The sequence below is a fragment of the Dysidea avara genome, chromosome 9 (genome assembly GCF_963678975.1).
Source record: "Dysidea avara chromosome 9, odDysAvar1.4, whole genome shotgun sequence".
NCBI classification, from domain to species: Eukaryota; Metazoa; Porifera; class Demospongiae; order Dictyoceratida; family Dysideidae; genus Dysidea; species Dysidea avara.
Window position 1 is genome coordinate 2416818 of NC_089280.1, and position 12715 is coordinate 2429532.

The 12715-nt window shown below is 38.9% G+C and overlaps 3 protein-coding genes across 3 annotated transcripts; 2 read left to right on the forward strand and 1 right to left on the reverse strand.

Annotated features, from left to right (window-relative positions):
• Positions 1–4: 4 nt before the first annotated feature.
• LOC136266431 (serine racemase-like) lies at positions 5–7747 on the reverse strand. The gene is made up of 4 exons (XM_066061450.1): positions 7555–7747; positions 7169–7504; positions 3674–3748; positions 5–484 (listed from the first exon to the last, which is right to left on the reverse strand). The coding sequence occupies exons 1-4, from the start codon at positions 7720–7722 to the stop codon at positions 83–85; spliced, it is 981 nt and encodes a 326-aa protein (XP_065917522.1). The 5' UTR covers positions 7723–7747; the 3' UTR covers positions 5–82.
• On the forward strand, positions 7727–8483 carry LOC136266432 (EKC/KEOPS complex subunit TP53RK-like). Its single transcript, XM_066061451.1, has one exon. The coding sequence runs from the start codon at positions 7787–7789 to the stop codon at positions 8435–8437; it is 651 nt and encodes a 216-aa protein (XP_065917523.1). The 5' UTR covers positions 7727–7786; the 3' UTR covers positions 8438–8483.
• A 752-nt stretch (positions 8484–9235) lies between these two features.
• On the forward strand, positions 9236–10210 carry LOC136266530 (uncharacterized). Its single transcript, XM_066061538.1, has one exon. The coding sequence runs from the start codon at positions 9236–9238 to the stop codon at positions 10208–10210; it is 975 nt and encodes a 324-aa protein (XP_065917610.1).
• Positions 10211–12715: the final 2505 nt, after the last annotated feature.

The window sequence follows — 12715 nt, forward strand, 5'->3', positions numbered from 1 at the left end:
ACCATACAGTAGACAAATTATATTAAACATTCACCAAAGATATATATTCATTCTTCAAGTTCAATTACACAACACTAGTAAATCACTTCTTATTCCAGGGTAACTTCTCCAAGTCCACATTTCCACCACACAACACAACTCCAATATTGTTCACTTGTGGATACTTCCTCTTCACCTCATCTCCCTTGTACAGTAGAGCAGCTACAGGTACAGCAGCCGACGGTTCAATGATCAACTTCATCCTCTCCCACACCATCCTCATTGCACTAACTATCTGTTCCTCACTAACAGTGATCACATGATCCAGGTAGTGTTGTAACACCGTCCAGCATTTATCCCCCAGACTGACCCTGACACCATCTGCGATGGTTAATTTATCTGGTGTTGACTTGTTGGGGGTGAGTTTCCCTGCAGCTAGCGACCGAGCACAGTCATCAGCTAGTTCCGGTTCTGCTGCTATCACCTTGATCCCTGGTCTACTAGACTATAAACAGCATTGCATGTAAACGTGAGTACCACTTTAAAGGCACACAATAGCAAGTTGTATAATATGGCCAAGGCAGTGGTCAAGTGTGCATTACACAAAAACAAATCTATGTACATAATAGCATATCCAATAATCATGTTGCATGTTAACCACCATGAAGTATGTGTTTTACCTCTTTCTGCATATCAACCGAACGTGCTGCATATTAATTATCATAATTTTGGCATCTACTAGTCTAGAGCAGATGCCAGAGTTATGATAGTTAGTATGCAGAAAGTTCCAGATTGATTAATGCAAACAGTAGGTAGGTCAGTTTACACAGCCTTTCAGATCATACGGTAACAGATAATAAATAAGTAAATGCATAGACATACATGTGCACAGTTGATATTTCTGCTCTAAAAGACACTCGGTACTAAAATACTCTAATTGAACAGTCAGTATTCTGAAACCAGTTTGCTTTACACACAAAAGTTACATAACACAGCAATGCAATATCAAGTCTTATTTCTGGGAACACCGCACTATAAATTTTCATCAACAACATTAGTATCCCTGGCTCCTGTGCATGCACCCAACAATTTCTCATTCAACCATTCTAATCCAAGTACAATGACACTGAATACTTCTATGTCAGTGCATGTACAAAACTGTTCAGATAAGTGAATTTGTTCAGATACATGAAGCTTTATTGATTGGAAAGCTTGCTGTAGGCATGCGGCTGGTTTCCTGAAGTTGCTTTTGCAAAAACGTGTGTGTAGTGTGTGTGTGTGTGTGTGTAGTGTGCGTGCGTGTGTGTGTAGTGTGTGTGTGTGTAGTGTGTGTGTGTGTAGTGTAGTGTGTGTGTGTGTGTGTGTAGTGTGTGTGTGTAATGTGTGTGTAGTGTGTGTGTAGTGTGTGTGCGTGTGTGTGTGCGTGTGTGTGTGTGCATGTGTGTGTGTGTGTGTGCGTGTGTGACCATCAAAGGTTAAGCAAAAACCTGTACTAAACTCCTGCACAGGTAAGCTTTGGTTCTGAGGTGGCTTGAAGGTTTGAAATATGGGCATAGCGAATCCCTAAAGACTTAGTGAGTGACCTATCCATTGAAGTGTTTAACAACTGAAAAATAATGTAGTAGGCCTCACAGGTTACCAGGAACAGTGAAAGTCCTGTGAATGAAAATAAAGAAGAGATGTCACAGAATTCATGTAAGAAAAGTGTAGAAACACTTCTGTTCATAATTTGTAGTTTATAATGGTTTATTTGAGTTATGCTTCTTTAGCAGTGCATATAGCAATGTAATTAATGAATTACACACAATAATTGGTGAATTACAGTTTGATGAAATAATTTGATATAACTGTTGTATTACGACAACCATAGTCGGTATGCGTGCCTGAATCGTCCATGCTAAATGTATGGGATATTTTTAAAGCCTCATAACTCACTTGTTCTTGTCCATATCAAAGAGCTTTTTCGATTAACAGTTCTGGCATATAAAGGGCTTCACAGTACTACTAAATGTTTTGGGCAGCTGGCCCATGTAACAAGAGTTATTAACAAGAAACGAGGGCTCAGGCTCAGGTGAACGTGAACAGACTATAAGTAGCTAAATGAGATTAATTCCCTTGAGAAAGTATTAACTAGATTTTAGAAGTAGCACATCAACTTGACTAAATATTCTAATAGAACAGTCACTGCTGTCCTTTGGATGATCAAGTGTACTCTTGCTTCACTAACTAATAGTTGTGTCAACTGTAGTAAACTAGTAAAATAATTGTAAATGTAACCTTTCACATCTCACATCAAAGGAGCCGCCCGGGCTACATTTTGTATGTAGCCCAGCTAACTAGGCTACATACGAAATGTAGACCAGGCTACAACTGGGCAGTGAATATATAAATGCTGATGCTGAAATCGATTGTGGGGATCGATTAATACTTATGTGATTAGGATGTACGATTTGGATTTCGCCATGAAAACCACTCAGACAGAGAACGTTTTGTTATCCTCACCATCCTAAGAGTTGAAAAACGTTGGGATAAGGCGAGAACTAGCTGCTGTACCTTATTCACCAATTGTTTCTGCACATCTTCCAATATGGACACGCCCCATCACGAAGCTACCACTCTCCACGGAGTAACCACTCTACAAGCAAGCTTACCTATCTAGGCCTTTAGTGAACTCCTTCACTATTTCATAAACGATTCAATAGCACTGATTGAAACATTAAACTCGTGTAACTGAAATTCTCCGTGATATCTCTAGGATATCTCTAGGATACCTCCGTTCATCGTAACCGAACATAACCAGAATGTACTAGCTACTGACCCATAATCGAAAATATTAGGTATGCATATATAATGCATCCAGTGGCTGCACTCGTATTGGCTTGGGTGATTGATCACCCTGTACAGGCTATCAGCTTAATAAGTGTTACGTTACATAATAGCTGTAACACGGCGTTCGAGGGCTGCAGACTCGAGGGCAGTCGGGCATACATATCAGGCAAAGCCCTTATGCTCGTGTTACAACTATTACTTGTGGCTGTGGGCACAATTCATCCGCATTACTTTTCCTGCATTTAACACATCACATATGTGACCGGCTAAGCAAAACCCTTGGAAAATTGTATAGAATAAAAGTACATGTGTTACATAAACAATACATGCAGGTTTTAATCACTTCAGTACGCACCGAAACAAAGCTGAAATCAATAAAAGCTGCAATCATTGAATTAGCCCATTCATGGAGAGTTAGAAAATCTTTTCATACAGCATAGGACTTGTGAGTTATGAGCGCTTGTTTATGGTAGATAAAAAAAATCAGTTCTTTTGAAGATTAGCTTTCTTCCTTGTCCACTCAAAAGAGCACGGGGAAAGCACTAGACCTTAATGGATTAGCCAGTTCATACAGTAGTAAATAGATTCAGCCAAGTCCCATCTTTGTAGCTTATTTCAGTTGTGAGTTTTATAATAAGCCCCTGCCATATTGTTGTATACATATCAAATTTATTGCTGATTGAGCTGTCTAGCACTATAACTCCAAGACTAAAAAGGACAACACTTTGGCTGTCCACTCCTTTGTTACTATAGATAATAGAGAAGCAATAAAATGGAATTTGAAGAATATGTGAAAATGGTCGGGTTTTGCTCAGCCGGTCACATAGACATATACAGCTGATCTAATGCTAACAAAATTACACACCTTAGCAGCTACACACACTCCACTGATCATTCCTCCACCACCCACTGCAGCTATGATGCAGTCTAGATCCTTCACCTGTAACGGAACAACCAGTATACTTGACATAGTTACAAGTACTGTCTACTTATTTGGTCATTTGGGGGTAGAGTCAAAACTGGCTAGAACATCCCAGTGGGCCTTGTTCATAATATCTTTACTAAACTAAATGCCCAGCAAACACAAACGCAATCTGTGGGGTAGGTAGAATTTGAGGACAACAGGAACAGAAAGTGGGAACAAGAATGACCCATGGAAATGCCTGGTAAAGGTCATTATGCAATATACAGGTTGAATTTACAGCACAACATTTCTTTGTAGCACTGTTTGGATCCTTTCACTTAATGATCTAAATACTCTAATAGAACAGGAAGGTCCTTAGCTGCATGGCAGGATAGTGCTACTTTCTTGACTGCTCTAATTAGAGTATTTTAATGCAAGTGACTGCTCTATTAGAGTGTTTCAATCATTTTAGCGGAAGGGTCCAAACAATGCTGCAATGAATCATTGTGCTGTAAAATCCAACCTGTATATTATATGATGACCTTTATCAGACAATTTCTGTTGGTTGTTCCTGTTCCCACTTTCCATCTTGTTCCCATTTTCTTAGAATTCTACTTACCCGCATTGTGTTTCTAATTTTTGTTATTGTTATGCAAATTAGTGGGCAGATAAGGATACGGCACATTTATGGCTGGGCTAGAAAAGTGTTCTATTCCCTTGTACAAGGGGATGATTATTGCAATATCAAGCCACGTAAGCACAGCAACTCTTGGGTAAGTAGAAGAATTTTAGGGAAATAGGCAATGGAAGTGGAAGTGGGAACAGAACAACAAACAGAAAATTCCTGAATATATACAGGTTGAATTTTACACCAAAATGCTAAAAGATCAAAACACTCTAATAGAGCAGTCACTGCACAAAAATACTCTAATATATAGAGCAGTTAAGAATTATGAGTGAAACTGGAAGAAAAATTCTATTTTCATATAAAAATGCTTAGAAATAAATTGGGTAAAACTATACACATGCTACATAATAAATTTACGCACATTTTAATTGCTTTGGTATGATGCATTGAAAATGAATAAAACCAATACACTATTGGATTCGCCTGTTAATGGAGAGTAAGAACATTTTTTTTCCGTATTTGTACAGCAAACGATATGCAATAGAATTACAGTTTACTGTTGTCGTTTCTTTGTTTGAATGGCCATCTTCTTTGCCCACTTGGAGGAGTACAGGAAAAGCACAACATCTTGATGGATTTGCCAGTTCATGGTGTATTTATTGCTATTGCAACTGTCTATCGCTACAACTCCAAGACTATTCATCATAAAAGGCTGAAACTTTGGCTGACAACTCCTTTGTTAGTATAGATTACAGAGAAGCAATAAATGGGATTCAAGAAACATGTGAAAATGAACAGGTTTTGCTCATTCCAAAAATTCAACTAGTAAAAAACAGGTTGCAAAGTATTCTAGTCAACTAACAGTACTGCATATAAGTTTGGGAAGTTGTACCTACATCTTCAATTGAAGTCATGTGGTGGCAGTAGCTGCAATATTAGGTTAGCAGTATTGGTTAGACATAACATAGCCTAAAAGTACTTTCACAGCAAACCCAAACACTTTCAACAAGTTGTATGGAGTTTTTATTTAACAGAATTTTCTACTAACTGACTAACCACTAACACATTCAGTATAGCTAATGTTATGGGCTTGATTTCTGGACCGGGATTTAAAACTCCTAAATTTGTCCTGGTACTTGTCATATGTTTATTCTCTTCCTGAGGCTGTAGCTTCTCAATTCTATATACTGTCAGTTACCTACAGAATACTTTGTAAATTTCTTCAAGTTTAATAGTAGAATCTTTCATATGTGTATGGAGCAGCTTTCTAGCTTAGTGTATAAAATCTATACTAACTAGTCCATCAAATTTCACAGGCCTTCAATTGCCTTTTTGCAGGAAGGTACCTTATAGGATAATCACAATTCTTGACTATTAAAGCACTTTAGCACAGAATGACTGCTCTATTAGAATGTTTAGATCATGTTGATGGAAAAATCCAGCAATACATGCATTGTGCTGTAAAATCAAGAGGCGTGTCAATATGGAAATTTATCAATATTTTGATCAACAGTATATTTATATTGGTTACAGAATTGTATTTTGTAGCATTGGGTTGCATTTCAACATAAGTAGCATAGACCAATAAATGTAAGAAAAGCTATAACGGGTACTAAAACCTTTTGGCAAAACGAAAAAACAAAGACTATAATGAAAAATGGTGGCAATGAAAAAGGTCTCTGCAAAGAAAAACACTGTCAGTAGCTGAACCCTTAATATCATGTACAAGTTTGTATTTCACTGCTTCAAGCTATATACTCACAGTACAACAAAGTTAACCATAAGAAACAATGGGTAGTCATCATATAGCGCTTAAGTGAAACATCTGCTGAAAGTCAACTTTTTATCATTATTCGTACGATATTACTGATATCACAATACTGGTACTGATATTGATATTAACATCAGTGCACCTCGATACAGTAAATCCAGCCCATAAACAACAATATGATGACCTTTACCAGGCACTTTCCATTCCCATTCCTCCTTGTCCATAACATCACTATAGACAATATACTACAGACTGTGTGCCTAATTTGGGCTGTTGCTAAAGTGCTCAGATAAAAGCAACACCCAAACTAATACGGGAAGGGCGTTCACACAATTGAAAAGTGTATAAACCAAACAGCCATTCATTTACTCTTTAATGTATAAGCAGAGCTTTGTTCAGTTACTCTAATAGAACATACACTGTTGACAAAATACTGTAATAGAACAGCAATAGGATAACTGACGTCTCACATTTGGATCATCAACTATCCACCAAATTGTATTGCCAACACACATTGCTCAAGTCACTAAGCAAAACAAACTGTGAGCAAGACAGACAACTACTACCAATGGAATAATTACCTTTATCTTAAGTAAGCGGATTTACGAAAAAGCATCTTATCACACATTGTAGATGCCAGCAAACAGCAGTTAAATCCTTCTACTGATTAAGTTATTCATATAGCCAAACATATACTGTATAACTGGATGTATGGAAACTTTCAGACAATTGCAAGCAGTGAGTGATATAAAGTTGTAAATTTTCAAAAAATGGGTCAGTATAAAGAGTGCTTTTACACAAATTGTGTCAAAAACAAACTGTCACATTATCAGCAGTAAAGTGTTGAACACTGCACAAATAGCAATCACAATTGTTAGATGTTTGGGTTGCTAGCTGCCTGCTTGAGACCCAGCTAACAAAGTAACAATGATACAAACTCGCGGGTAGCAAAAGTAGACATGGATACATGATAAAGGAGGACAAACACAAAAGGACAAGCCATTGCTTTTTTCGTCCACAAATATTTTTTTATAGTGATGCAACACTTGGTACCTACTTGTTCCAGCATCTCTAATGCCAGCGTCCCCTGTCCAGCCATGATGTCAAAGTCATTGGCAGGTGATACAAACACTCCGTTGAGCCGTTGGACGACCCTTGCAGCTGCCTCTTGTCGTGACTTGTCAGCCGGCTCACACTCGGTGATGTCAGCACCATAACCATGTACCGCCTCCTTCTTGATCCTTGTCGTGATGTTTGGCATGACGATGTGTGCCTTGAGGCCTTTGATCTTGGCGGCAAGGGCTAATGCTTGTGCATGATTTCCACTACTATGGGTCACCACCGTATCATGAGTATTGCCCAGTAATGTGACTGCATTTAGTGCACCACGTATCTGCATGACGCTTAGTTACTTCACAACTACACGTTATTGTTTCACCTGACCTTAAATGATCCAGTTTTTTGTAGGTTTTCACACTTGAAGAACAACTTGAACCCTGAAAGTTGGTCCAAATAACTACATGTTAGCACGGGCGTTCGGTGTACAAACCCTTCTACTCGATTACGCGCAGCTAAAATAGACTCTAGGCTCAGCGGTATCTTCGCACTCATTCCCTAAACACGCCTACCAAAACAAATATTTTCGAGTGTGGGTTTTAGCTTTTACAAGAAAGGAATGGCTGCTCGTGAATTGCTGTACCAAGGAGCTGAGGCGAGAGTGTACAACTGCACATTTTTAGGGAAGTCGTGTATCCTTAAGGAGCGTTTCACGAAGAAGTACCGAGTGGCGGAGTTGGACCAGAAAATCACACAACAGCGCATTAATCAAGAAGTGCGCACAATGGCGAGATGTCGTAGACACGGAATAGCCTGCCCTGCAGTGTATCACGTGGACAACGAGACAAAAAGCATCTACATGGAACACGTGAGTGGTGGTAAAACTGTCAGGGATTTCATTCGCGCCAGTCAACAAGAAAACAAAGAGTTTAACAACTTGGCACCAAAAATTGGAGCAGTGTTAGCAGCAATGCACGACTGTGATGTAATCCATGGGGACCTGACCACTTCCAACATGATTTATGACCAGTCTGCTGACAAACTGACTTTGATAGACTTTGGACTTAGCTCAGTGTCAACTCTGACTGAAGATAAGGGAGTTGACTTGTACGTGTTAGAACGAGCAATTCTCAGCAGCCATCCTAACACTGAAGATTTCTTCCAGCTGGTGTTGACAGAGTATCAGAGGAGCTCAGCTAAAGCATCCTCCATTATTAGTAAACTAGACGAAGTGAGGTTAAGGGGACGCAAGCGTACTATGGTAGGGTAGGATTGTTGTGTCATTTATTGTATGTATAAAACTTTATAAATTTTACTAATATTTATGAGCAACCTGGACTAGTTGCAGCAGCATACTCAATCTTCTGAGCCCTGGGCATCATCATCCTTTCATATCTTGTGTTTTGATTCTGTGCTTTATGGCCTTGACTTCGGACACTCTGAGTCCCGGCTCTCAATTTCCTTCATAAGATTAAAAACTGCATACATGATGTCTATTCCCAGGCAGCCAAGGTGTATAGTGAAGCCCTCCACCACGTCCACTTCTAAAATCCTGTCCTTACTTCTCCAGGTAACTTGATCTGCTCACTCGCTAGTAGTGTTCACTGCAAGGTTTGAAGTTGTGAAGACTTTTATTTTTGCTGTCAAAAGTTGTGCTTTCAATGATCAACAGTGGGGGTGTCATGTAGTAGAGGAAGATCTACAAAAGTCTTGACTGACCAGAATTTCACCTTAGACCTGTGACTTAGAACCTTTGACTTGTGACTTCATGATGCATTTACTGATTGACTTAGCACAAATTTACTTGACTAACAGTACGTCACAGGTCAATGAATGTCTGGTGTGCAGTGACCCCTCTTGCTCAACCCATTCATTGTATTAAAAGTTATCCCAATCTTGTTGTAAAGTAGATCATCGAATCATGTTGCATAGCTGTCTGACCTTCAGTGCTGTCTTAAACATAAAATTGATTTCCCGGGGCCCGCGCTAATAAGGAAGTCGTATGATCCATAGTTCAAAGTGCAATCATAATATTTTGGCGAGCGAAAACCGAGGCGGTAACTTCGAGATGTCTGCTTCAGCGGAAGGGATACACCACTTGAAGATCCCTACCTCTGATGTGAAGCCTACTGACAATGTGCTAGGCTATGGCTCGTACGGGAAAGTTTTCGAAGTTGAATACAACGGAAAATTATGTGCTGGTAAAGAAGTTCACCCGTACATGATCGAACATGCCAACAAAGAAGAAAGAGCGAAAGTCAAAGGAATTTTTCTGCGTGACTGTGAAGTCTGGAGCGCATTACGTCATCCCAACTTAGTCCAGTTCTTGGGAATTTACTATCCTTCAAGTGACGAGTCCGGATTGCCTGTTATGGTGATGGAGAAGATGCAAGAGACTATGACATCACTGGTAGAGAAACGTGACAACATCCCATTAATGGTGAAGCTATCAATACTACACGATGTGTCTCAAGGGCTTAGCTACCTTCACAGTTGCAACCCTGCAATCGTACACCGTGACTTGTCTTCTAGTAAGATCCTACTGACCTCTGATCTTGATGCAAAGATTACCGATTATGGTTTGGCAAAAGCAACAATGATTGAAATCAGCAAGACAATCACTAAAAGTCTAAATGCTACTGCTTTTCTACCTCCTGAAGCACTCGGCACCAACCTGATGAAATATGGACCACCAATAGACGTATTCTCTTTTGGCGGAATGATCCTCCACATCAGCAGTCGACAGTGGCCTGTACCTAAGGCCAGTAAAACTGGTATGAATGCTGGAGGACGATTAGTACTGTCCGAGGTTGACCGACGTCAGCAATACTTAGACATGATGGTTGGAGCCTCAAGTGATTTAAAACCATTAGCGATATCATGTTTGGCAGATGATCCAGAGAAACGACCAGCTGCAATAGAAATCTCTGAAGTGCTAAAGAAGATGAAGGAAGATTGCAGGAAGAAGACCGATCATGATGGGATGGATGCTGTTGCATGGTTGGCCGAGATCAAGCCACCTTCACTATCAAATGAGTCATAGGAAAGTGCCATTGTTAGGAGACTGTAGTAAGTATGATAATCTATAAGTGGTACTAAATGACTGATTGTTATTTAGAATTTTAAAGTATACATGATTGTGTAAATATCCAGAAGGGTTGGGGGGGGGAGGGGGTTGTAATTTGGGACCACTGCAGGAAAGATTTCATGGTTGCACAATAATATTTTGTGCTAGCTATTGTGTAAGGGAAAGATCAGAACATTTCCAAACCGTTTACTCTTGAATCTGTACAAAATTTGGTCTAGTCTTGTAAAACTTCCTATTCCTAAAGTGGTAGAGCTTATTGATATTTATACTTTGCCTGGGCAATCATTGACAGGTATATATTGCCTGGACAACAGGTCAGTTAAGACTTGTCCTCAGAGGTTGGTCTTAACTTGTGTCGATATAAAGTTGACGGGTTAGCTATGGAGTCATTTTGCTTCTGTCAAAAGTTTTTGTTTCTAAATGACAGTTTGTATAATACATTGGAGTACTCCTTTGATGTTATGATAACAGTCCACGATAGTGATGATACTCCATCACTTAGGTACTAGACCTCACACATTTAGTAGTGACGAGTGACATCAATTACCTCATTATTCCCAAAGGCAAATGATAAGTGTGGGATGGATGGTTTTCATTCAAATAAATTTGATGATTTGACCAATCAATAACCGATCACTAATTCTATGGAATTATCACGATGTTTAAATACCTTATTTTGTACTGTAAAACTGTTTTCGCTTTGTATTATTGTCACCGGTGTGCTTAGAAAAGATCAAGCAACTCCTAATTTGTACACTTTAATGGTATACCAGTATGATGATTAGAGCAATGTGACTTAATGTTATGTCATAGACACAGCTGTAACAAGCTGCTCTTACATGGTAAAAATCATATAATACATCATGGGTCCATAATATGACGTTACTACATAAGCTACAATGTATTTACTCATAGCATGCTTCCCCCCCATTCAAGTTACAGTCATAACCAATGAAATCCGATGCTTTTAATTTAAATGGTATGCATCATTATAATCAGAAACAGTAACAGGTACATACTTTGTTTTAATGATACAAGCCACATCTCTGATCTGCATTGGAAAAATTGTCTTTAATTTTTTGCCACTAAGGCCACTTCAACTAAATCTTTTTGTTTCTCGGGCCTCGACCCTATATTTTTCAGCACACAATAGTTATGTAAATCACGTCATCACCTTGCAAAGAGTGATAACGCCATGAACGAGTTGCAAATTTACCTGTAAGCTCTCAAAAAGTAAGTAACACTCAATATCTCACTATATAGTTGCCTACTCACAAGTGATACAGCAACCGTAACGTAGCTTAGCCACTGTTTGACTCGCAAAATCACTATTCAGCTAGCAAAATTGAAATTTAATTTTACCGACCTTTATTTGGCTGAATTTTCCCGAGAAACATAAGGTTTAGTAAAAAATGGCCTAAAGGTGAAAAAAAATAGTTGTGTTGACATGGAAGCATGTGCATGTATTACATTGCAATCACATGCATGTATCCACTAGATGTATATCAATAGTAGTGCTTTGTGCATTTGTGGATAGCTGTGGTCTGTAGTTCACATTCACGAGAAAAAGTTATAACAGTGACAAGTGAAAACACCTTCTCTCACCATTGTATAGCTAGTTTGCACTATAAGATTCACTTTTTATGTAACATGTTCACGGCTGATAACTTGAAAATGATATAAATTTATAGCCTATAGTAACCTTCTCAACAGTGATAGTATGCAGATAAGGAAGTCAGATGCTTGTGTATTAAAAATGACCATTTTAATAATCATCTGAATGCTTATTAGAATAAGTGACTACTTGATTACTGTGAGTGTCTCAATCTTGACACACACTCTCTTGCTCTTTATTGAAGAGCAGCCTTTCAGCAGTGAGCTCCATGCAGTGACAGGAAACTCAAGTCATTCTTACAGAGACCCTCATACAATTCGTCAAAAGTCTGTACTGTATACAACGCACAGTAGAGCAAAAAACAGCTTTTTATAGACTCCACAACCACAATTAATAATAATATTATACCAAATTTGGGATAACGATTGCAAGATGTCCTGTGTCAGTTCCTATGATGTTACAAGTCATGTGGTACATGATTTAATGTGACTAGAGGTGTAAACCATTACTAGGGATTCGATTACTGTATTTTCATCAGCGGGGGGATCTATCTGTCCTTCCTCCACTTCGCTAGCCTCTAGTGTGCATTAGCTGTGTTGCACTGGTTGGGGACATATTGTGTTACACTGGTCTCCAGCTGTCCTAACATAACTTTGTAGGTAGATATACGTCTTTTCTGTTGATGCTGGAAATAATCTCTCAAGCCGCTGACTTATAATCTATGCTACAACAAAGCCGGTACAATCTCTTCTTCGGCAGCCAAGAATATTTCAAATTCCTTTAGCTTCATGACTGTCACTGTGATCATAGTCTAGTGTAGTTTAGATGTACATCACAGTTATTTA